Here is a 26,841-nt window from a genome sequence, read left to right as displayed (position 1 = left end):
TCAGCACCGCACTCTCCCGAGTGAGCCATGGGCCGGCCCCAACCAATCTATATTTCCCTCCCCATCCCTCAGCCATTCTCTGTCACAGGATCCTGTTTTATTTTCTTTAGACCACTTACTATGATGGAGTTATCTTATTTATTTATTTATTTCCTTGTTTATTGACTAACTACCCCTCATCCCCCACCATGTAAGCTCCACAAAGCCAGGGTTTTTGTTTGTGTTGTTCACTACTTTATCCCCAGCATCTAAAACTATGCTTGGGACAAGATGGGTGCTCAATAAAAATTTCCTGAATGAATGAATAAAATAAGATGTTATGTAGTATTTTTAAGCTAAATAGCAGTAAATTATCCTACCTTAAATATTGTTCTTTTCTTTTGTTTATATTGGTTAAACAGGGGCTGGCCAATTAGCTCAGTTGGCTGGAGCATGCAGCTGATAACACCAAGGCCTAGGGTTTGATCCCTGTACTGGCCAGCTGCCAAAAAAACAAGCAAACAAACAAAAGGCTTCTATTGGTTAAAAAAATTGTTTTAAAGCCTTTTTCTATTATACAAGTAATATATATTCGTGCAAAAAAATGAGAAAAATGAGGAAAGTATAAAGAAACTACACAACAACCATAATATCACCATCCAGAAATTTAACCACTCTTAACATTTTGGTGTTGTTTCTTCCAGGTTTTTCAATGTAAGTATACACATATACTTTTTTTTTAATAACAAAGATGAAACAATATGGTACCTATTTGTAGTTTTTCGTCAAGTTACAAGGCTTTGTGCACAACTTCCTATATACTGTAATTAAATTAATGCAGTTACATCATAATTTTTAATGACTGTATAGCATTCTTGTTAATTTAGTGAGGCCCCACTGATGGGCATTCAAGTTTTTTTTTTTCCAGTTTTTTTTTTTTTTTAAAGATGATTGGTAAGGGGATCTTAACCCTTGACTCGGTGTTGTCAGCACCACGCTCATCCAGTGAGGCAACCGGCCATTCCTATTTGGGATCTGTTTTTTTTTTTTTTTTTTTTTTAAAGATGACCGGTAAGGGGATCTTAACCCTCGACTTGGTGTTGTCAGCACCACGCTCAGCCAGTGAGCGAACCGGCCATCCCTATATGGGATCTGAACCCGGGCCCTTGGTGTTATCAGCACCGCACTCTACCGAGTGAGCCACGGGCCGGCCCTTTTTTTCCAGTTTTTTGATATTATAAATAATGTTGCAGTAAATATCATGGTGCATACATTTTTGAAAAATTTTAAAAAGGCCAAATTTCCTTTTCATCTCACTTACAATAAAAGCCAAAAAACTTCAAACTGAGGCCACAGCCCTGCAGTATCTGCTCCCAGTGTCTCTGTTCTCATTGGCCTTGCTGTCCTCCCCTTCCCTCTTCCTGCATCTCTCTTTTCCCAGATATATATAATGTCTATTAGGCCTTTGCTAAGATTTCTCACTCTGTTTAAAATTGCACTCTTCCCTTCCCTTTTTCTACTTTATATTTCTCTGTAACACTTACCACTTTTTAAGAAACATATGTATTTGCTTTATCGTCTTTCTCCTCCCACTAGAATTTAATATCCATGAGGATATTTTTATTCTTTTTGTTCACTGCTGCACCTGCAGTGCTTAGGATAATGCCCAGCACATGATAGATGCTCAATAAATATTTAACAAATGTTGAATTAATAAACTGTAGTTATCCAAATCAATCAATAGCTTTTGTTTTTTTTTTTCACTAGGACTCCTCTCACATTCTGATCATTCAGCATGTTGTTGCCTATTTCAAAGTAGTCAAGTAACTGCTGTCATTTTAGAGAAGCCATTTTCTGTAATTCTGTGATAGCAGCAAACATTTATTGCTACAGTTCTACGATATAATACTACTACTTAGGTATTATTATTATAATTACTCTCCAGATGAGGAAATTAGGACCCGGAGAGGTGAATAATTTGCTCAAGATCATCTCTACGTGGGAAATGGCAGGGCTGGGACAGAGCCTGCGTCCTTAACTTGCATTCTGCTGGCTCGCTCTTAGCTCGTTTTGTTTTCTTTTTGGTAGTTAACTTGTTTTGGTTAAGCCATCAGTAGAAAGCTCTTAAGGTTCAAAGTCAAAACCTGTAAAAGGCCACGTGCCTTATCTCCCTCCAGTCAAGGACAGAGGATTTTGCATTTGAATCCCACAAGGCGGGAAGCAGCAGGCAGGCGTCGGGAGGGGCAGGGAGGAGACGCCAAGCCCCGCCAGCCAATCAGAACGCTCGGAGGCCTCCCTTCCCCCTCCGCCCTCCACGCGCCAAAATCCAAACAGGACTGCGCACCGCTCCTGCTGTCTCCCTCCGCCGAGTTCAGCGAGCCGGAACTATATAAGGAAAAAAGAAGTCAGCGTTCTCCCTTTTCTCTCCGCCCAGGTCCTCCACACTGTCGGCATGTGTTCCTTTCAACTTCGACCCGGTCTCCTTCGCTCAACGTATGGGAAGAAAATTTCGAGCCTGCCGCTTTAGGATGACAGATCGAGCGAGGCAGACGGCGGAGGGATTCCGGGCGCGTGCGCTGCGGCCGCTGGCGCGGAGCTTGTGGCGCCAGAATTCGGAGCGCGGAAGAGCCTAGGAGGCTGCCGTCCGGGACTCTGGGCTTCTCCCGCCGCGGACACCGGGACCGACCGGGAGAGAAGATGGTGGTTCTCCGCAGCAGCCACTCATCTACCTCGGCCACGGACTCCCTGGACCTGTCCAACGAGTTCCTCAGCTTGGAGCAGGTCGGCAGTAGGACGCTCCGTTCGGCGAGCGCCGCAGCGAAATCCGCCGTCCCCACGGGCGTGAGTACCTGCCTGGGCCGGGCCCCCTGGAGCCGTCCCTGTGGGGACTGCCCGTGGCGTTGCGCCCGGATGAGGCCTGCGGTGGGCGGCGCCGGTCGGGGTGACTGTTGGGGGTTGTGTGTGTGTGTGTGTGTGTGTGTTGGTCGAGGACAAGTGAAATGGAAGGCTTCTCGTAATCGGAGCCCCACGGGGTGTGGGTCGGGTCGAAGAGACTGAGCTGGCTGGAAGCGGCCTAAGCAGTTGGTTACCACCTACTTTTACGCAAGAGGAAACCGAAGCCCGCCGGAGCTGGAGTGCAGTTTGAGGCTAAGCCGTGGTGGTTTGGGCTGCCCCTCACCCCCAGCTGACCAATCGCCCAGGCTCCTGCCCTAGGTTCGCACCAGTCGGTAGAGTGCAACACACGTTTACCGACTGCTTGCTGTATGCATACCAAAAGTTTTAGGGGCTACGAGATAGACAGGTTGTAATTCAGGTTCTCTGACTTCCATTTACGATCCAGAGGGGTTCTGAAATAAGAGCGCAGTGAATAATACCAGGTTGCATAATGTTGGGATGAAGACCAACATTTCATGTACATTTCCTTCACTTCAGACTCATAACAACCCTTTGCGAATGCATAGTAATATCTGTTTGACAGTTGAAGAAGCGGACTCAGAAAGGTTAGGGTAAGTGGTAGATCTAAAATTGGAGCTTAGATTCTCTGCTTCCCAAATCTTTCCCTTTCTGTTATATCATGCTGCAGCTATAAGCTGTTATAAAACAGTTTGCAAGGGAGTAGAGTCCTCTTGAAAGACGTGCTTCTCCTAGGTCTGAAGTACAGATAGGATTTTTGATGGGCAGAGTTAAGGCTGAGGGAGAGTCTCTCTCCTTCCCATCCACCTCCCCATCCCAGCTGCTGAAAAAGGCATAGGTGGAGGAGACATCATTCACAAAAGGTTGGAGAAGTTGAGGAAACAACACTAGTAAAGTTAAGGCTGTAGGTAGTATAGTCTAGCTGCAGTGAAGGTGTTGGAATGAGGATAGGCTTGGGAGTAGGAAAATAGGACCCGGAACTTGGAAGTCAGAGTGAGAGACTTAGGGGAGGTGAGTGGTGGGAGTGACAAAGCATAGTCCTCAATAGTCCAGACAGACTCTTTCAAGGTCTTGTATTAAGGTCTTTTATTAAGACCTTGTGTTAAGATCACTGTATGAAATTAGTTGTCAGTATCTTTTGTGGCTGCCCCCTACTGATTATTCTTCTATCAAGGGGAGTGTGTTAAAAGATTATAGTCACTTCAGTCTCTGAAATTATAATTCTGAATTGAAGAGACAATTTTTCAGGATTTGTTTCTCAGTCATTTGCAAGAACTGGCAGAAATCTGGAGAGGCCAAACAATTTTGCACTGAACTCAGGTCACTTGATTTATTAACCTGTGTTCAGAAAAGCTAATTATTTCAATAAGTGTTGAATGTTTATTATGTTCAGGATAATGCTAGATCCTGTGACTTTAATGGTGTATTGAATACTGGTTAAGTACATAGGCTCTTAAGAGAGCTGTTAGTTTTGAATCGCAGCTTACCAAGCTTACCAATAATCAGCAGGTTTCTATACTTGTTAAATGGGGTGATACCCACCACAAGTGTAGTGAGGATTAAATGTGATCATGCATGTAAGAAGATTAATTGAACATTTGGCATATAGTTAGGATTGTCAGTCATTGCTAGCTATTGAGACTATAGTCATATTTAGTTAATGACCACTCCATCTTTTCAGTTCTTCAGCCAAAAACCTTAGTCATCATTGACTTCTGTCACATCCAATGTGTTACCAAATTCTGTTGACCCCACTCCATATGTCCTCCATTGTTGCCATGCTGGCTCAAGCCATTATCTCATGCCTAGATTATTAAAGTAGATTCTTGACTGGCCACCCTGTTTTCCACCATTTTATATATATATATATATATATATATATATATATATTATGCCCCCTTCCCCCAATATTCAGTTCTCAATACAGTGATTCTTTTAAAAAGTCAAAATAGTTGATCACTCCTCTGCTCAAAAATCCTCTAGTGACTCCCTGTCTAACAGTAAAAGTTTAAAAGTTTGGGAGCAGCCCTATGCCCCCTTGCCTTCTTCCTTTTATCTCTATAATGACATCCTCTTTTATCCCTTTACAAAACCCACTCTATTCCAGCCATGCTGGCATAGCTGCTTCTTGAATGCAAGGACCTTTGCACTTGCTCTCCCTCTGCTGGGAGTACTCTTCCTCTGGATACTGCATGACCTGTTCCTTGACTTCCTTTTGTGTTTTTTTTAGAATAAAATAACTTAAATAATTTGCCTAAATTCACCTTAAAGTAAGCTGTAGAACTGTGATTCAAATTTAGGAGCCTATCTCCTTCAAGTCTTTGCTAAAATTTCACCTTTTCGGTGATGCTTACCTTAAACACCCTATTTAAAATTATCACTCCCCTTGACATGCCCCTTTATTCTGCTTTATGTTCTCCTAGCATTTATCACCTTGTAATATATTATATAATTTCCTAATTTTTAAAATATTTTTATCTCTCTGCAAATCAGAATGTAACTCCTTAGGGATTTGGATTTTTACTTTTTGTTCAGCATTGTATTCCCAGTACCTAGAACAGAATTTAGCATGTAGTACATGCATAATAAATACTGTTTTTTATTGTCCTTGCTCTAAAGAAACATAGTCCAGCAGAGGAGACCTAACACAGCAGAGACTATTTGCCATTTGTGCCATATTAATGGTATATGATGTTTGAGCAATTAGAATGCTCTTAGCTGGACATTGTATGGGGGGAAAGAATTTTTTTTTTTTTTTAAAGATGACCGGTAAGGGGATCTCAACCCTTGGCTTGGTGTTGTCAGCACCACGCTCAGCCAGTGAGCAAACCGGCCATCCCTATATAGGATCCGAACCCGTGGCCTTGGTGTTATCAGCATCGCACTCTACCGAGTGAGCCACGGGCCGGCCTGGAAAGAATTTTTTTTTCCAGGCCTGGGTTTCCTAGTAAGTATTATACCTTGTTGAGACAAAGTACTCCTCCCTTCTATAAATCAAGTCAAATATGTAGATCAAATTGTAATCAGAGGGTTACTTAGGCAAAAAGGGATTGGACTAAAAGAAATGGATAGTCCTGAGGGGTAATACTGTGTATTTTATTCATACTGAGGAAGGCCCATTAATACCAAAAATGAAACATACTTTTGTGATTGGAATATTTTCCAATTTGGGAACTTTACATTCAATACATACATTTGATTGGATTATACCTTGCCTTGTTTGTTTGTTTTTTTAAAACATCAGTCATGCATTTCAGAGACTTAACTCCTTGATCTTATTTGAATATTTCCTTGTCTCTTCAGCCACATATTTATTAACAGCATTTCTTGTTGTAGGTTACTTTTATAGATGGTTAAGTTTGTTCATATTAATCCATTAATTTGAATTTTTCTTAGTCTAATGTCAGAGGCTGACCTTATCTTCAAGTTCTGAAGGTATCTAAAGTTACCTAATTATTAACTACATCCTACTTTTACATTTTGAATATGACATCACTTAGCTGGGCTTACGAATTTGTGTTTTTGTTTTTTTCCTGACTTTTATGTATTCCCCAATTATTGCGGTGGTGTGTGTTTTTTGTTTGTTTGATTTTTTCCTTTTGCCCCAATTTTAAAAGTGGGATGTTTGTTTTTTAAACTTTTATTTTCATCCTACCTTGTGGGTTTTCATGTCTTTTCAGTGGTTTCTTTTTCTCCAGAGACTAGCCATTGCCTATTTACATACGTTCACTACTCTGAGGCTCTTTGATTTCTGTAAATGTAGAGTTGTTTCTCATGCTGAAGAGTCACTTACAAATGGATAGTAGGGTTTTTTGTCTTTTTTTTATTGGTGATGATTAAACATTACTTTTGTGTTGTTACATTTTTATCCTTCCATATGTTGTTAGGTAAAATAAAACATGCTGTGGTATGTAGAAGGTACTATTTTCTAAAATTGTATGTTTATTTTAAAGTCTGGAAAGGTATTCCAAACTCAACGCTGATGTGTACAACAGATAGGAGATTTTTTAAAACTTGAAGTATAACACAACATAGAAAAATGCAAAGTATTTTGAAGCATGGATAGGGAGATTTTGACATGGGGCGATGAGTGGTGCTTCCTGGAGTTGGGTGTTATGCATGGCAGCTCTACATTCAAGCATAAGCAAGAAAGGGCCCTTGATTTTAGATTTAGAAGTTGCAGCTTTATTTAGGAAGCAGTGAGGAGCTAGAATACTATCTGATGAGATAGTATTCAGGATGGATTATAGTCAACAAATCTAGAGCCTGGAAGACCAGTTAAAAGATTGTAATAGTAATAGCTACTATTATATAGCAGTTGCTATGTGCCAGGCATGATACCTAACAGACAGACATGTACATTTGCCCTATGAAGTAAATACTACTATCCTTTTTTTTTAAAAAAAAGATGACCGGTAAGGGGATCTTAACCCTTGACTTGGTGTTGTCAGCTCCACGCTCACCCAGTGAGCAAACCGGCCATCCCTATATGGGATCCGAACCCGTGGCCTTGGTGTTATCAGCACCGCACTCTCCTGAATGAGCCACAGGCCGGCCCTACTATCCTTATTACAGATATTGAAACTAAGGCACAGAGACCTTATGTAATTTGCACAAGATTACACAGCTCTAAGTGATGTGCCAAGAATCAAACCTAGGCACTCTATCTCCATAGTTTGGGTTCTTAATATACTGTTATCACAATAGACCAAAACAGAAAATTGCAGTTTAAATTAAGATGATACTAGTAGAAATGGAGAGAAAAATGCCAAAGAATACAGCAAGGTGTCTGAGAGTTGTTTGGATACAGGGAAGGAAGACTTGTTTTTAGCTAAAGAGGTGAGCAGTAGACCGTTAGGAATATTATGCCAGAGTTTGGTAATAGGTTAGTATTTCTGAGGATGAATAGAAAAGAGCAAAACAAAAAGAATTAAGAAGATCTGAATCAATTGCTATATTTTAAAGGTGAGAAGAGGTTGAATCATGTAACCAAGAGTATCATGAAAATCAAGGGATCAAAGCATTTATAAAAAGGAGTGGTCAACTCCATAGAAGTCAGTGAGGTAGAGAAAAGGCCATTGGATTCAACTATGGGGAAGTAGTTGTGGATCTACCGAGAGAGCTGTAGAGATAGAAATCAAATTGCTGAAGTTCATGAAATAGGTGCATGGAGAGGAATTGACTGACCTCTCTAATGTTTAAAGAGGAAGTTAAAGAGGGATATCACAACTATGCTTGTTACAAAATGTATACTATTGTGCATTAAAATATGCTCTGTTCAAGCTTTTAAGGAGCCCTAAGTCTGGATAAGTACATTTTGTAAGTCGGTATTACAACTGTGGTTTTAAAAATATTATTTAAGCCTCATTTGTTGAATTGATATTTGAATTGACTTAACCAACGCCCCACCTCCCACGTTTTTTTGTTATGAATTTAAAGCTTTAATAAGCTTGGTCTTTTGTCAGAAATAACATAGAATATGTCCATCATGCAATCGTGCCTCCTTTTGGGAACATTTTTTGTTATTCTATTGTTGCCTGTTCTCTATACTAATTTACTGATTCTGCAAGGTCATAACAGACTTAAAATTTAACAAAATATATTTTCTTCCTCTCTTAAAACTTCACTATTAAAGAACTCAGTGCTGTCAGTATTTAAGAAGATTTTAGCCAAAGAGTAAATGAGGAACTACCTCTCCAGGATTAGTTTTCAGATTAAGTTTGCTTACCCTTTGTTTTCTTTTTACTTCTTAAGAATTTTTTTTCCTGTGAAAATATAAAAAATAGTAAGTGAAAGTCCCTCTCTGTCATCCAGTAATTATCTCCTGGGAATTAGTTTAATTAGATATATTAAAATGTGACTTTGGTTTAATAACTATGCTAGTTTTCCTTAGGAAATGAGATGTACACAAGATAATTCATCTAGTGGTATTTATTACATCAGAAAAAATTGCAGATAACTTAAATATAATACATTAAGCAACTTGTTAAACAGATTCATGTAATGGCTGAAATAATATTGATTCATGTTGAAAGAATTTTAGAATAATATTTAATGACATGGAAAAATGTATTACTAGAAAAAAGGTTCTAAAACATATATAGTATTATCTCAATTTAAATATCAAGTGAGTGTTTATACATTGGAAAAGAATGATTTATGCACCACGAGGTTAATAGCGGTTGTTGTCTGTAGATGGATGGAATTAAGGGTGACATTTTCATCTTGCACATTTTTATCGTGCATTTCTTCATTTTTTTCAATTATAATGGGCATGTATTACTTGTATTTTTATATTGCATTTACAGTATAAGAGAATCTTTGATTTGCATAGTGAGTGGCTTGTGTTCCTCTCTAAGCACCAGCAGCAAAAAAGGCTATCCTTAACGGTGTAGAGAAAAAAAAAAAAAAAGTGTTTTTTGGGAGTTCCCAACATAGAGGTGCACACTGAATTTAAAAATATCAGTAATTTTCAAGAACATTTCTAAATTAAAAAACATTTCTTATACAGATTGTGTATCCCTGCTTGAGACCTGAAGTGTTTTGGATTTGGGGATGTTTGCAGATACTTAACTGGTTGAGCGTCCCTAATACAAAAATCCAAAATCTGAAATGCTCCAAAATTCAAGACATTTTGAATGTTGACATGACATTCAAAGGAAATGCTCATTGTAGCATTTCAGATTTTGGATTTTTGGATTAGGGATGCTCAAACCTGTACCACTTATAAGATGAAGTCTTCCAAGTTTCTCAGAGAATCTCTTTTTCCAGTATTATACACTCCCCTCCATGGAAACAAGTCTTTTTATTATACTCAGGAATATGGTGGCATTTACTTTCTATTTTATCGTAACAAAATTTACTATTTTAACTATTTTTAAGTGTACAGTTCTGTAACATTAAGTGCATTCACATTGTTCTGCAACTATCACGACCATCTGTCTTCAGAACTTTTTCATTTTCCAAAACTGAAACTCTGTACCCATTAACACTAACTCCTGGCTCCTCCCTTCCCCCATTCCCTGGCAACTACTGTGCTACTTTGTCTCTGAATTTGACTACTCTAGGAAACTCATATAAGAAGAATTGTATAAATTTTTCCTTTTGTGATTTGCTTATTTCACTTATCATAATTCCTCAAAGTTCATCTATGTTGTAGCATGTGTTAATTTCCTTTCTTTTTTGAGGCAGAATGACATTCCATTGTATATACCACATTTTATTTACCCCTTCATCTGTCGATGGACACTTGGGTTACTGCTTCCACTTTTTGGCTGTTGTAAATAATGCTGCTGTGAACATGGTGTACAAAAATCTGTTGGAGTCCCTGCTTTTGCTTGTTTAGATATATACTAGAAGTGGAATTGCTGGATCGTATAGTAATTCTGTGTTTAATTTTTTGAGGAATTGCCACACCATTTTACATTCCCACTAGCCATGCACAAGGGTTCCATTATCTCCACCTCCTCACCAACACTTGTTATTTTCTTTCTTTCTTTCTTTCTTTTTTTTTTTTTTTTTGTAAGTAACCATCCTAATGGGTGACCTCACTGTGGCTTTGATTTGCATTTCCCTAATGACTGGTGACTTTGAGTATCTTTTCATATGTTTATTAGCCGTGTGTGTGTGTGTGTGTGTGTGTGAGAGAGAGAGAGAGAGAGAGAGAGAGAGAGAGAGAGAGAGAGAGAAATGTCTATTCCAAGATCTTTGTTCATTTTTTAATTGTGTGGGGGGTTTTTTGTTGAAATATAGAGGATCTTTATGTATTCTAGATATCAATCCCTTATCAGATATATGATTTACAAGCATTTTCTCCCATTTTTTGTATTGCCTTTCACTCTGTTGATAGTGTCTTTTGATGCACAAAAGGTTTTAATTCTGTTGATGTCTAAGTTATGTATTTTTGTTGTTGTTGTCTGTGCTTTCATTGTCATATCGAAGAAATCATTGCCAAATCCAATGTCATGAAGTTTTCCCCCTGTTTCCTTCTGGGAATTCCTAAATAGTTTTGTAGCTCTATATTCTCTTGTATAGTTTTAAGTTACCATCTATGATTTCTGCCCCCACCCCCATTGGTTTAAATAGTTACAAAGGATGTAATTTCTGTCATCTTTTGATGTTGACATTAAAAAGAATAAAACTATAACATCAGACTTCTATGTGTATCCACTGGAATCTAGAAACATAGTTATTAGGTATATCATGGTATGTTAAAAAATAGTACATGAGCAAGCTCTTTTAGCAATCAAATGTTACCTTGATTCTTCTTCTCTTTTAATTTGCATTCAGTCCATTTAACTAACAACATTTTATCTTGATGTAAAAATTTTTTTTTTCCTTTTTGTCTTTTTTACTGACCGGCAACGGGATCCCAACCCTCGGTGTTGGGCCCGCACCGCGCTCAACCAGTGAGCGGGAACCGGTCTCCACGTGGGATCCGAACCCTCAGCGGGAGTGCCGCCGCGCTCCCAAGCAGCGCACTCTCCAGTGCGCCACCGGGCCAGCCTGATGTAAAATATTTTTATGCTTGGAAGTCATTTATCAATTATCTTTTTGTACCTTTAAAAAAAAATTTGATCCCCTGCCCCCCACTTTTCTGTGCCCATAAGGCTCCAAGAAATAAAATTATCATGGATTGAGTTTATCATAGTTATTAATATTCAGCCAATCAAAACAATAAAAACATTGTCCACTTTGATTAACACAGAATGTAAGATTTTATTAGATTTCATATGGTTGAAGTCCCTCTACCCACCAATTACTTCATACATCTATGGATGTATGAGGGTACTTCAAAAAGTTTGTGGAAAAATGGAATAAAAAATCATATGAATCTTTCCATGAACCTTTTAAAGTACTCTCATATTTTGTTGATGACATTGTTCTGCATCAATTCCATTGTTTTTTTTCAATGTAAGCACTGATAAATTGTTCATATAAATAAGTAGTAATGAAAGGAGTTTTGTTTAGAAGTACCACTCAGTTTTTCTGGCTTATGCATAAAAAATCACTTGCTGAAAATGATTTTTTTTTTTTTTTTAAAGATGACCGGTAAGGTGATCTTAACCCTTGACTTGGTGTTGTCAGCACCATGCTCACCCAGTGAGCAACCAGCCATCCCTATATGGGATCCGAACCCGCGGCCTTGGTGTTATCAGCACCGCACTCTCCCAAGTGAGCCACAGGCCGGCCCTGAAAATGATTTTTAATGATCTCTTAGCTTTATTAGGTTTCCTTTCAATTCTGTTGAAAGCAAAGAATTGGAAACCACCTAAAAAGGGAAAGGATTCATTGCCTTGCTTAGTCATTCAATTTCTTAACACCTCCAGCAGTGTTTTTCTCTGGCTTTAGGAAGGTTTTTTTCTTTTTGTCCTTTTTGAGACCGACTGCACCGCGCTCAGCCATTGAGCACTGTGTGCGCACCAGTCACCCCCATATAGGATCCGAACCCGCGGCGGGACCGCTGCTGCGCTCCCAGCGCCGCACTCTCCCGAGTGTGCCACGGGCTCGGCCCTTTAGGAAGGTTTTTAATGCCTTGAGGCAGTCCACAATAATAAAACTCAGAGTGGGTGAGACATACGGCTTTCTTTTGTGAAATGGGAGAAAGGCAAATGAATGGGATGCCTTGTGCCTTCTCAGGCTAATCAGTTTTAAGAAAAAGTACATATGGAAGTTGAGAATCTGGAAATAGATTCCCTTAAAATATTCCTTGGAAAGTCTTACGTTACACTACACTGATGTAGATGTAGCTATTCATTTTAAAAATAATACACCTGGGGCTGGCTGGTTAGCTCAGTTGGTTAGAGCGTAGTGCTGATAACACCAAGGTCAAGTGTTTGGATCCCCGTACCAGACAGCCACCAAAATAATAATAATAATAATAATATACCTACCTACCTAAGTTGAAGATATTCTTTTTTCCAAACGTCCTTAAATGTAGGTATACTGATAAAGATGATGACAAGAGCCTGCCCGTGGCTCACTCCGGGAGAGTGTGATGCTGATAACACAAAGGCCACGGGTTCGGATCCCTATATAGGGATGGCTGATTAGCTCACTTGGGAGAGCGTAGTGCTGACAACACCAAGTCAAGGGTTAAGATCGCCTTGCCAGTCATCTTTTTTTTTTTTTTTAAAGGATGACTGGTAAGGGGATCTTAACCCTTAGGTGTTGTCAGCACCACGCTCAGCCAGTGAGCGAACCGGCCATCCCTATATGGGATCTGAACCCGGGGCCTTGGTGTTATCAGCACCGCACTCTCCCGAGTGAGCCACGGGCCGGCCCCAACCAGTCATCTTTTAAAAAAAATAAAAAAAATAAAGATGATAAATCATACACATCATTTAATATTTTATGAATTATCTAATTTTTACACAAACCCTTGTGGTGTAAGTATTCTTATTTTACTTGTGAACCAACCAAATAGTCTGTCCAAAACAAAATTAAATGCCCTGATAAAACAAAATTAAATGGAGTAAAGCCAGCCTGGAAGTCTGTGGGGATGGGAACTAAAATGTTTCATTTTTCCCTAAAACACTGCCTGTTTTTCTAAAATGATCAGTTTTCAATGTAGTAAGGCATCAAATTACAGAATTATTAGGTNCTTGGTGTTGTCAGCACCACGCTCAGCCAGTGAGCGAACCGGCCATCCCTATATGGGATCCGAACCCGGGGCCTTGGTGTTATCAGCACCGCACTCTCCCGAGTGAGCCACGGGCCGGCCCCAACCAGTCATCTTTTAAAAAAAATAAAAAATAAAAAAAATAAAGATGACAAATCATACACATCATTTAATATTTTATGAATTATCTAATTTTTACACAAACCCTTGTGGTGTAAGTATTCTTATTTTACTTGTGAACCAACCAAATAGTCTGTCCAAAACAAAATTAAATGCCCTGATAAAACAAAATTAAATAGAGTAAAGCCAGCCTGGAAGTCTGTGGGGATGGGAACTAAAATGTTTCATTTTTCCCTAAAACACTGCCTGTTTTTCTAAAATGATCAGTTTTCAATGTAGTAAGGCATCAAATTACAGAATTATTAGGTACTTTTGACTTCTGATGTAAAAAATACCCTTTATACAGTTTCAGGGAGGTGTGCATGAACTTTTGAATACTTTATGACACAGTCTCTAAGCTCATAAGACCACACTAACTTAGAGAACTAGTCTAGTCTGCTCAGCAAAAGGAAAGTTACATAGAGCTCTGTGGCTTAACATACCTAAACATTTTTTAATTCAATCAGTCCATTATCTGGGTGAAACTCACAAAATATGGTAATCGTTCCTTCTTGTTGTCCAAGCCAAAATTACAATTCTTTTTTTTTTTTATTACTATATTTATCATTGCACAATGTAATAATTTTTTGTGGCCTTTTACCAATTTCTTGCTAACCTCCTACCCCTTCCCACCTCTGGTGGCCTCAGTTCCACAAAATTACAATTCTGATAGTCTAGTTATTTTAAAGTTGTTGCCAGTTGTTGAGTGACAGGTAATGTTTTGTTGTGTGTGTTGTGTGTGTGCGCTCACATGTATCTTTCTTAGGTGTTTCTCATTTCTGTAGTCTTAGAATAAATGAGTACCTACTATTATGAACTATCACAGTTTTATCAGCACTGGAAAACTTCATTCTCTTACTCCTTGTTATGAAATAGAGCTATAAACTACTAGTAAATCTTATATTAACTATTTCATAAACATTGTTGATATTTGTTTATCATTAATGATATGTATTTCAGTTATTAAGTATTGTAATTTCTTGGGAGATACAAAATGATTGTGCACAGAAAGCAATTGTTACTAACTTGTAATCAGAGAAAACTTAGGGATTTAAATTTGGAGTTTTAACTAAAGAAAAACTTAGATGGCTTTCTTAATTTTTCTTAAAGGATGGTTCTTCGGTTAAGAAAGTTGAAACCTATCACCGGACACGTGCTTTAAGGTCTTTGAGAAAAAATGCACAGAATTCTTCAGATTCTAGTTTTGATAAGAATATGGAAATAATGGAGAAGCATGCTAATGGCAGGCATTTTACAAGGTAATACAAGATGGTTGAACACTAATTGAAAATAGTTTTAAAGCAGTAATTTAGGATTTGCATTTAATTTTTAAAATGTGTTTTGACCAGTTATCAAGATTCCAGGGTTGTAAGATGTAATTTATTTTAAATGAAATTTCCACAATTGAATATTATTGAATTAAAAATTAATATATGTACACAGTAAAATTTGTTCATATTATTTATTTATTTATTCATTCATTCATTCATTTTTGGCAGCTGGCCAGTATGGAGAACCAGACACTTGCCTTGGTGTTACAAGGCTGTGCTCTAATCAGCTGAACTAATCGGCCAGCCTGCTTTTATTTGCTTGTTCATAAACGGTATTTGTGATACATACGAGTGCAGCTGATGAGGTCAGTTGATGCAGGATCTGTTCTCTTATGGTATTTGAGTATCTAAAGAGACTTGTGATTGTAACTTGCTTGTGATATGTGGTTCTTCACAGTCTATACAAAGCCTTTATTCAAAATAGTAGTTCTATTTCTTACTGCTTGCTATCAAGTTTTTCCTCAGTTCTCAGTCATTTATGAATTTCTCTGTGTTATTGTGCTTCTAAAGCAGTCTTCACAAAGGAGGCAGAAAATGTGTTTTTTTTGTTTTTGTTTTTTTAAATTGGTCTAATGGGACAGGATGCTTTATATATGTTTAAATTTTGCATCTTGAGAACCCTGAGGTAGGTGGCATGAATCCCATTTTTAAGGAATCGATTTCAGTGGATTAGGTAGTTTAGTTAAATTCATAGGACTGGAATTTGGTTCAGGGAAGATTTATTTTTATTGAAACATAATTTGTTATACATATTTGTGGGGTACAGAGTTGACTATCAATACCTGTGTGCAATATGTGATGATCATATCAGGATATTAGCATAGTCATCATTATGAAACATAATCATTCTTTGTGTCCATTAACCAATTTCTCACTAACCCCCCACCCCCTTTCCCACCTCTTTCTTAATAACCAGTTGTTTTCTCTTTCTGAAAGTTCAACCTGTTATTGTGATTGTTCTTTCTCTCTCTCTCTTTCTCTCTCTCTCTTTTTCCTCCCTCCCACTTCTGAGTGAGGACATGCAGTATTTTTCTCTCTGTGCTGTTTCAGGGCAGTTTTAAATCTAACTTTAATAAGCTCAAAACCTTCACTTTTTCCCCCACTTTGCACCTTACATAAATGGGGGAGAGCCCCAATTAGAATAAAATTTGTTTCATGAAATAATTGTTTTTACATTAATTCTCATAAATTATTTGTTATGATTTAGAAAACTAGACCCCACCTACTCTTAAATAGAATTTTGATTTTTATTTTGTATAACATACTTTCCAGATAAATGAGCTTATGCCCTTTTAAATTTGAGGGAGTCTTTTTTTGTTTTTTAGTACAAACTATTAGTTTTATTGTTGAAAATTCATATCTTATAAAAATAATTAAGTACTGAGATGCTACAAGAGGTCTGTTTAAAATCAGTAGTGTAAAGGTAAAAGTAATATTCTTCCACAGGGTTAAGGTGCTAATTAGATTCAATAAAGTATGCACAGTAAAATTAAAAATTAAAGTTAAGGGCCAGCCAGTGGCTCACTTGGGAGAGTGTGGTACTGATAACACCAAGGCCATGGGTTCGGATCCCTACATAGGGATGGCCGGTTAGCTCACTTGGGAGAGCGTAGTGCTGACAACACCAAGTCAAGGGTTAAGATCCCCTTACTGGTCATCTTTTTAAAAAAATTAAAATTAAAAGGTTAACCACTATAAGAACAGAAATAGAGTTTGTATAGAGGAAGTGAAAAGAGAAAGCAAAACAAAACAAACCCAAAAATTCAGGATTTTTTTTTTTTTTTTTTGAGAGAAAAGAGATGATCTGATTTATTTCTTTAGGAGGCTCACGCTAGATGCTGTGATATAAACAGAATGAAAGAGGAAAAAGCTGAGACTAGTTAGGTGGCTACTGCAGTAAACTAGGTGAGAGACAACTATAACATGGAGAAGTGAAGGTGGTGAGAAGGGATTGGGAGTCTGGATAGATTTTGAAGGTGGGGTCCATAGTATTTCCTGATTATATGTGAGATGAGTCAAGGATGACTCCAAAGGTTTCCACCTGAACAGTTATCTCAGTAGTGACGATGAATGTGAATACAATAAACCTAAATGTAAATAAAATAAATCAAAGGGGAGAAACTGTCAGCTTGGATTAAAAAAAAAAAATTCCCAGCAATATGTCGTTTACACCAGCACATAAAATATGAGCATATAAAAAAGTTAAAACTAAAAAGATGAAAAAAGTTATGAGGCAAATATCAAAATAAAAGTTAGACAAAAAAGAAGTCTCTCTTCATCTTGACCTTCTTTGTCTCTTAACAGTCTGATGTTTGTTAACTGTCTTCCCAGTAGGACTGCTGTGCTGGAGATAGGGATGTCACACTTCATTTGGATCTACCCGCAAGAGAAAACAGTCCCTAGTTGGTAGTAAGCACTGTGCAAAACTTTTTATTTTGAATGTTCTCCATCTACATCACAAATGTTAATTGATTTGTAAAGGTGGGGCTAGGTCTGTAAGGTGACAACAAGTCACCTCTTCCTAAGTGCCAATTCTCTGGGAGAAGCTTAAAGCCCAAGGGATAAGGTTCGGCCTCTCCTAAGTATGGCATTTCCTCAAGTACAGGACGGTATTGCCACCTGGCTGGCCCACTGGGCCCCAGATCCTGGCCCTCATCCCAGCACACACACTTTCCCTATGGCTGGCAAGACTGGATTGGCTCAAAGCTGCAATGAGCAGGCAAGGCCTGGCTCTGGCAACCTGGGAAGATTTTAGGAAAGGAAAGAAAAACTGAGAGTGCTGCAGGGTGACAATGCCAGGCCCCCTCAGCTTCCCACACCTTCTGAAGCTCACCTGCTGGTGGTCTGGGTACATCCCGTCCTGCAAGCTGTCCAGCAGCAAAGGAGTTTCTGAGTTTTTGTTATTTTTTCAGTTATTTAATCAGTCTATTATATATATATTTTAATTTGCATCTTACTTATGGAGTGTTTACTACTGTATTTCATGAAATCCACAGTAACAGCAATTGAAACATATAACATGGTTTTATGAGGCACTAAGAAGGAAAAAACACTGACAGTTAAACTGTGACATGCCACCAATTGTAAGACATTTGAATTTCAGAGATGTTAAAATGGGGGGGAAATGTACAACTTAGAATTGAGGAAATACAATATGAGCTAGCCCAGTGTTTCTGAAACTTGACTTCTTCAGGTTTATTCTTGGGGTTGGGAGAGTGGTCTACGAATTCTCTATGAGAATTTAAAAATTATTTTTCATGATCTAAAATAAAAATAAACATTCTACATCAAACTCTTGTCCTCAGGCCCTGCTAGCCTCCCTCCTGGATTGCCCACTTTCCTCTCTACCTCCCCACCTCAGCTACCCTCACCCCACCCCCACCATTCTTCTTTGTGAAAATAAAATAAAATAAACATTCTGGATCACCTAAATTGCTACCTTATAGAGAATTGCCATAAAATTTCAGGCCCTATATTTGTGATTACAATTGAATTGGCAGCAAGTAGTACTGCTTTAGTTATCTCAGGTTCATGATGTATCCCTTTATATATAAGTGATACATCTTCCAAGAGAACGCCACATGATGTGATGTTATGATATGCTGTTTAAATAAAGGTTTTGGAGCACTTCAGATAAAAAGAAGTGGGTGAGTTGAGTCATCATGATACACAGCTGTGCATAACAAATATGATGCACAACATGCCAAAGTCAAGAGAAGCTGATAGTAATCAGTACTATGTTCACACAGCAAATGGCTATTTCATTTCAGCCAATCTCAATATTATGTTAATATTTTTTGTTGGTGGTTGCTTTCATAGTTTTATTTGTATAAAACTTATACGTGAACTTATATCTTGTTTGGCTTTACATAGTCATACAACAGATTTAATATTATTAAGTCCTCAAAGTTTTTACCTTTAAAAGGATCTGTACATTATTCAGGTTTGTGAAACAGTGTGGTGGGCTTTATGCTAGAAAGGTATTAAGGGAGTGTATTTACAATAAGCACTTTTTGATCTGGATTTAAAGATGAGTGACTTGGTATTTTTAATTAGATTCCTTCTAAAATATGTTGAATTCATATCTTTTTGGGAGGGGGTGGCTGGCCAGTTGGGAATCCAAACCCTTGTCCTATTTTTTTATTATTTTTTAAAAACAGCTTTATTGAGATAATTCACCTAACCATAAAATTCATGATTTTAAAACATACAATTCAGTGGTTTTAATATATTTACAATATTGTGATCTAATTTCAAAATATTTTCATTACCCCAAAGAGAAACCCTGTACCCATTAGCTTCCCCCGACACCCAGCCCCTTGGGAAGCACTAACCTACCTTCTGTCTGTATGGATTTGACTGGATATTTCATATAGGTGGAATCATACAATATATGGCATTTAGTGTCTGGCTTCGTTCACTTGGTATAAAGGTTCATTTATATTGTGGTATCTATCAATACTAGTTCTTTTTATTGCTGAATAAGATTTCATAGTATGGATATACCACATTTTGTTTATTTATTCATTAGTTGGTGGGCATTTGGATTTTTCTGCTTGCTGGCGATTATGAATAATGATATGAACATTGGTGTACAAATTCTTGTGTGGACATAGGTTTTCAATTCTTTTGGGTATATACCTAGGAGTAGAATTGCTGGGTCAAATGGTAATACTCACGTTTTGAGGAACTGCCAAACTGTTTTCCACAGCAGTTGCACCGTTTTACATTCCCACCAGCAAGTATGAGGATTCCAATTTATCCACGTCCTTGTCAGCATTTGTCATAATCTGTCTTTGGTGTTAGCCATTTTAGTGAGTGTAAGTATCTCATTGTCATTCTGATTTGCATTTCCCTAATGGCTGATAATGTTGAGTATCTTTTTATGTGCTTATTGGCCATTTGTATGTCTTCTGTGAAAAGAATTCCCATATAAAAATCATCTCCCTGTATTGAGATCATTATTAAAATACTGTATATTATTACCTATTTATTTATTATTTTTACTTTTACTTTTTGGCCGCTGGCCATTACGGGCTGTTTATTATTTTATATAGTGGTAACATCAGGATTGATTTGTGTAAGTGTAATATAAAATGGCCTACAGTATTTTTGAGTTCTGCTTTACGTTTCCTGTTTCTTATCCTTTTCAGTATGCCTGACTTTAGTAATATTTTTCCTTCTTTCCTTTCTTGTTATTTTTTCCACTCTTTGTTTTCAATCTATTTGGGGCTGAAAGACCAGAGGACCAAGATCATTAGAAAAACACAGAAAGGTTTGAATAACTGTGCCATGAGGGCAGAATCTATATATTTTTTTGATTCTGGGGTTCTTAACTAGGGTCCAGTGATCATGGATGGTCTGTAGGGGGGGGGCGCAAAATGTCTGAAGTAATGTTTGAACTTGAGTGTATATGCAATTTTCTAGAGAGAAAGGATCCATGGCTTTCATCAGATTTGCAGGAGTTGGCAAAGTCCAGCCACCTGATTTTGTAAATAGTTTCATTGGAACAAAGCCATGCACATTGATTTTGTCTATGGCTACTTTCATGCTACAATGTTAAGGTAGTTGTGACAGAGACTGTATGGCTCTGGAGCCTGAAATATTTACTAGTGATTTAAGAAAGTTTACCAGCCCCTGCGAGGATAAAAGCACTTCCTTACCCATGCAGATGAAAAAAGGAAAAGAAAAATACTGCTTTAATCATTATGTTCCTAGCATCTAAGAGGGGCCTGGTTTAGAAAATGTGCAGACCTACATGATGTGGAGAGATGGGCTCCTGTATGAGAAAAATCTATGAGCCTGTGAATGAACTAAGCCTTGACCCTGTAGATGGATTGCTCAAAGGTTTTAATTTTGTTCTTGGTTCTTACCTGTATTCCAAGAGAGGTAAGGAATTAGTGATGATTTACATTGTCATGAGATTATGTGAGTTAACTCATCTGGGTAAGATGGTTTCATTTTATTTTAAATTGTAATATTTGAAAGGATTCCTGCATGTATAAACCAACCCGCTTGCAAATAGCTTGATATATAAGTTGATTAACAGATCCAGCCTGTCCAAGAATTGAGTCACTAAAAATAAGTTAATAATTTTTTCCTTAGAAAATTGCGTATACACTCAAGTTCAAACATTACTTCAGAGGTTTTGTGCACCCCTACAGACCATCCACGATCACTGGACCCTAGTTAAGAACCCCAGAATCAAAGAAATATGTAGATCCTGCCCTCGTGGCACAGTTACTCAAATCTTTCTGTGTTTTTCTAAGTCTTGGTCCTCTGATCTTTTAGTTTTGTTTGCTCAGTGGGTTTTTGAAAAAAGGTGAGTGGACTGTTTTTTCAAGGTTTGGAAAATGTTCTTTCCAATTCGGTAGATTCTGTCTGCCAGTTTGTAGGTGGGACATCTGATTTGCAAATGAGACTGTTTCTACATGTGAATAATAATAATGCTTGTCATGTAAAGATTGTAACCAGCACATGTTCTTAAAAGACTATTAATGTATCACTAAGGGGCATTAGTTCTGTTTATATAGTAAATTTCTTAAGGATACCGGAGCGCTATATCCCTGTGGCATAAAACACATTGTCTTGTTTTTGCTTAATGCTTAGTTCAACTATACTTAAATACTTAGGCTAAGGACTTCATTTTTTATTTCAAGTAAGGTACTTTTATTTGATTAATTCTGTTTGGCTAGAGGTTAATGCATATATCACTGAATTTTAACACAGGTTTCTTAGACTTTGTTTAGTTGTAACTTAAGCATAGATATTCTCAAGCTGCTTTTGTCAGTGTTTTTTAGGTTTTTAGGTATCTGAGTATTTACTCTCCAGGCTGATTTAACTTTTTGTCGTAGTTTGTGGCATTATACAATATAGTGTTTAAAGTTATGTCAATTATTTTGAATTATTTTATATATATATTTTTATATAGGCAGTTGGCCAGACAGCAGGCTGATAAAAAAAAAGAAGAGTACAAAGAAGGTAAGAAATGTTAAAGGCATTTCAGATTTTTAAAACATGTAATTAGTATTTTGTTTACAGGTTTACTGAGGTATATACAATAAACTGTACATATTTAAAGTGTACAGTTTGTTAGGCTTTTTGTTTTTGTTTTTGGGGGTTTTTTTGCAGCTGGTCGGTAAAGGGGTCTTAACCCTTGCTTGACCTTGGTGTTATTAGCACCACATTCTACCAAGAGAGCTAACTGGCCAGCCTGAATTTGTTAGGTTTTGACATAAGTATATGCCATGAAACCATCACCAAAATAAGATAGTGAAGGTAACCATCACTCCCAAAAGTGTCTTTAGGCTCCTTTATAATCTCTTCAGGTTCTTCCAGCTCCTTTCCTCGCTCTCCACTACCCCCCCACAACACACACAATTCCTGATTAACCACCAATCTGCTTTTTGTCACTATAGATTAATTTGCATCATGTAGAGTTTTATATAAATGGAATCATACATTATACTTTCTTTTTTGTCTGGCTTCTTTCACTCAGCATAATTGCTTTGAGTATCATCCATGGTGTTGCTTTTTGTTGTTGAATAGTATTCCATTATATGGATAAACTACAGTTTGATTATCTCTTCATCTTTTGATAGACTTGGGTTGTTTCCAGTCTGGGGCTATCACAGAGCTGCTTTGTACATTTGTGTACAAATCTTTGTATTACATATCTTTCCTCTTCTCTTGGGAGTGGAAGGGCTGGATCATATGGTAGGTGTATGTTGTAACTTTATTTTTGTTTTCTAATGTTTTTAAGAAAGGTAAGATTAAGATACTATAATTTTTTTTTACATGGAAGTATAGCTATTCAATTTTTCATTTTAGAATTGTTTTATAAATACTATTACTTCAAATCTTTCTACTTATTTTTATGTAAATATGTGTGAAGACAAAGTGATTCCAGTTACTCGGTCATTGAGAACTAGAAACATTGTTGAAACTACAGGACACTTGCATGAAGAGAATGGTGACATTGAAGTTCGCCGCAGTTGTAGGATTAGAAGTCGTTATAATACTGTGAACCAATCCGTGCTATTTAACAAACTTATAACAAAGTAAGTAAAAATTCTTTAGATCAAGATGATTTATCTAACAAAAACTTTTTGTTGGGGAGAGATCATGAATTTCGACCAGCCTAAACGTTTAATGCATTCAGTTTATGTAAAGCATAAAGGAAAATGATTATTACAGGTCTTTGTAATGATTCTATATATGTTTAAATTCTATTTTTTTTTTAAGTAATAGTCTTTATTTTTATATTAGGTTTAGGTTTACAGAGAAATTGAGCAGAAGTCCCAGATAGTTTCCATATCCTCATACTCTCCTATATGTTTAAATTCTTGGAAATAAATTTTAAAATATTTTTACACAAGTAAATCAATGCTTCTTATAGAAATATTTCAAACTCTAGCATCAAAAGATTACAATGGAAGAAAAATTTTTAAGTTTTTAAAAATCTACTACTCTTTTACAATTTTAGTTTTTATATCAATTTTTTTAAAGCACTGCTGAAGCTGTACTTCAAAAAATGGATGACATGAAGAAAATGCGTAGACAACGAATGAGAGAACTTGGAGACTTGGGAGCATTTAATGAAACAGAAGAAGTAAATATATTCTTCCATTAAGGGGATGATTTAATAATTTCCAGTTTGATCTTTTCTTATGGTACCTAATCCATTTTTGGTTAAATTATTCATCACTTTGTTCAGCATTTGTTTGATCAGTCACTAGGTACTGCTAGAGTTTTAAGAGTTCATAGCTATAAATATCTTCATTTTAAGCAAGATTGGAGGGTCCTACTGAATTTTTAAATAAATATATACTAAATGTTAATGGCTTTTACTTAAACATTTTTAGGGCAATCTTAATATGTACACAAGAGGAAAACGAAAAGGTATTCAAAGAGCTGATGAAGAAACAACTGATAATCAAGAAGGCAGTGTAGGTTAGTCTTTTCTCTTGTTTTCTGTCTTCTGGGTTTGAATTTAAGTACTTTTTATTTAGTAGGATTTAGTAGGAAGTAGCCTTTTTATTCAGAAGCTGTGACGTTTATGGTAGTTTGTGAAAAATCAGAGGATTGGTTATAATTTAAAAGAAAAAAGTGGGGGCAGGGGAAGGCTTAAAGGGATAGTATGTTTTGTTTGGGAAGGTAACTGAAATCAACAATTCTTTTTTGTTCATTTTTTTGTGGTGGCTGGCCAGCCAGTACAGGGATCAAACGCTGGACCTTGATGTTAATCAGCACCACACTCTAAGCAACTGAGCTAACTGGCCAGCCCTCTGAAATCAACGATTCTAAAGCAAATAGCATTGTTTTGCTTGTATAATTCATATACACACAATACATCATATATCTCTCCCTTTTAGTTAAAAGGTAAATAACCTTAAGTTTTGCTATTCCATTTAGGAGTTATTACCATAATCTATTAGAACTTTTCTTCAGTGAAAACTGGTTTTCTGAAATGCATTTTAAATGTTTGGTGAGGGTGTTTTACCATCATCATAAGTAGATTATTTGCTGCATGTAACTCAATGGCAGCCAGAAGAGCTGGATGGAGTATTACGTTTAAAAGGCAAAAGCTAAGTGAGGAGACAAAAACACTTGTCAACATGTTACATTAACTTGGAAGCTTAAGTATAGTCACCCATGTTAATAAAATTCAGGGCCGGCCTGTGGCTCACTCGGGAGAGTGTGGTGCTGATAACACCAAGGCCACGGGTTCAGATCCCATATAGGGATGGCCGGTTTGCTCACTGGGTGAGCGTGGTGCTGACAACACCAAGTCAAGGGTTAAGATCCCCTTACTGGTCATCTTTTTAAAAAAAAATTAAAAAATAAAATAAAATAAAATTCAAAGGACACTGTAAATTTTAGTTTGGTACTCACAAACAGCCTTCAAAATTCTTTCTCTACTTCCTTTTTTTTTTCCCTTCCTCTAAATGTTTTTATTTATTTATTTATTAAAATTTAATTTTTATTAGCATATTCATTGTTACAAATCATACTTATTCTTTATGCCCCTTATCCAATCTTTCCCCTTCCCCCTCCCCACACTAATAACCATAGATTTGTTCTCTCTGTCTGATAAACTAACTGTTCCTCTGCTCTAGGTGTTTTTAATTCTGCAATTTTTAACCTCATTTTACAAAAATCTCCATTTAATATTGCAAAAGAATTACAAGTTCTTTCTGTGAACAATCTAGGAGTAGATAAATTTGAAAAGAAGGGGTTCTCTTTTTGTCCCAACTCCCCTATGTTAAAAATTAACATTTGGGTGAGTGTTCTTCTGGAAGTAAATATTTCTTATTTGTAGAATCATCTGAAGAGGGTGAAGACCAAGAAGATGAAGATGATGGTGAAGATGAAGAAGAAGATGATGACGATGATGAAGAAGATGATGACGATGAAGAAGAAGATGATGATGAAGATGAAGAAGATGGAGAGGAAGATAATCAGAAACGATATTATCTTAGACAGAGAAAAGCTGCTGTTTATTACCAGGCTCCACTGGAAAGTAAGTGCTGTACATATTTTTTCCAGGAGAAGATGTAACTACATTATCTTTATCTTTACTGTCCCTTCTCTGTTATTCTTGTTTTTTGGTATTTTTCATATTTTCATTTTGCTGAATATTCATGTTTGTTGTCTTAACCTATCCTATATTTGCAAGAAGTCATTTCTTCCAAAGAAAATTAAATGTTAGCCTTGACCAAAGCAAATAATTGGGCTATTTGGACATTTCATGTCTGTCTTTTAGATTGCACAGTTTTCTACTTATTTTGTCAGTTTATATAGGCAGGACTACTTCTGATTTATGTTAACATTGTACCTCAGTACTCTGAGCATTTTACATGCATGGCTGATAATCATCTGTTAGGCATCTGTGCAATCACAGTGGTTATTTATGGCCAGTGTGTGTTTTGGTTGGTTGGTGTCTGCTATGCATATTTTCAACAGCAACCCTGCAGACATAAGTGATTTAAAACATAGACAGTAAAATATTCCATAGGAGATATTTACTAGTACTTTCATGGAAGACAGCCACCTTTGTAAGTATTTAAATAGAAAGCAAAATTATCTTTATACGTATTTATATGTTATATATGTATTTCTTTTTTTAGAACCTCGTCATCAGAGAAAGCCCAACATATTTTATAGTGGCCCAGCTTCTCCTGCAAGACCAAGATATCGATTATCTTCTGCGGGACCAAGAAGTCCTTATTGTAAACAGATGAACAGGTTTGGTTCTGAAAGAGTGATCGATTTATGACAACATAATTGTAGCTATGTTAGGGCAGGATTCTAGAGTCTTAGGATTGGGTGTACTAGGATAAATTCTAGAATTATACATTTGGGAGAGCTTAGCTCTATGCCTTTAGTACTCTAATCCCACTGACTAGTTTTTGCTTTTGCTTCCACTAATAGGAAGTGTTAGTAACTACCTTGATAAGGTAGTTTATTCCATTGTTCCATACTTTAATAATAGAGCTATCATTCATTCCGTGTTTACTGTATTCCTAGCTCTGTGTTAAGCATTTTACAAAGATTGTTTCATTTTAATCTTCACATTAAATTACAGTATAGGTTTAGTCTTCACATACTTTCACAGACATATTTTCCTACTATGTCAAATGTTCCTAAGTTACGTAGCTTCTAGACTTCTCATGACTTTGGTTATCCTTTTTTTGGATCTATTTTATATTTGTTTCTCTTATACTGTAGAAAATAATTCATTTTCTTTGACCATTAAATTATTTGTGGGTTTCTTCTCTTTCTTCATCCCAACAGTTGTTGCTTGTCTGTCAAATTTAAGTCCCAAAGAGGTAATTC

General features: G+C 36.8%; 1 protein-coding gene across 1 annotated transcript in view; it reads left to right on the top strand.

Annotated features, from left to right (window-relative positions):
* Positions 1-2,676: 2,676 nt before the first annotated feature.
* ATAD2 (ATPase family, AAA domain containing 2) overlaps positions 2,677-26,841 on the top strand; it is a 68,007-nt gene continuing 43,842 nt past the window's right edge. Inside the window, exons 1-8 of the mRNA XM_008588506.1 lie at positions 2,677-2,820; positions 14,783-14,931; positions 21,935-21,984; positions 22,898-23,063; positions 23,512-23,614; positions 23,868-23,955; positions 25,325-25,525; positions 26,133-26,250. Coding sequence (XP_008586728.1) covers positions 2,677-2,820; positions 14,783-14,931; positions 21,935-21,984; positions 22,898-23,063; positions 23,512-23,614; positions 23,868-23,955; positions 25,325-25,525; positions 26,133-26,250 — 1,019 coding nt within the window. The remainder of the gene's footprint in view (positions 2,821-14,782; positions 14,932-21,934; positions 21,985-22,897; positions 23,064-23,511; positions 23,615-23,867; positions 23,956-25,324; positions 25,526-26,132; positions 26,251-26,841) is intronic.

The sequence above is a fragment of the Galeopterus variegatus genome, unplaced genomic scaffold (assembly GCF_000696425.1).
Source record: "Galeopterus variegatus unplaced genomic scaffold, G_variegatus-3.0.2 Scaffold4865, whole genome shotgun sequence".
Taxonomy (NCBI): Eukaryota; Metazoa; Chordata; class Mammalia; order Dermoptera; family Cynocephalidae; genus Galeopterus; species Galeopterus variegatus.
Note: the sequence above shows the minus strand (reverse complement) of the source record. Positions and strands in the feature narration are given on the sequence as shown.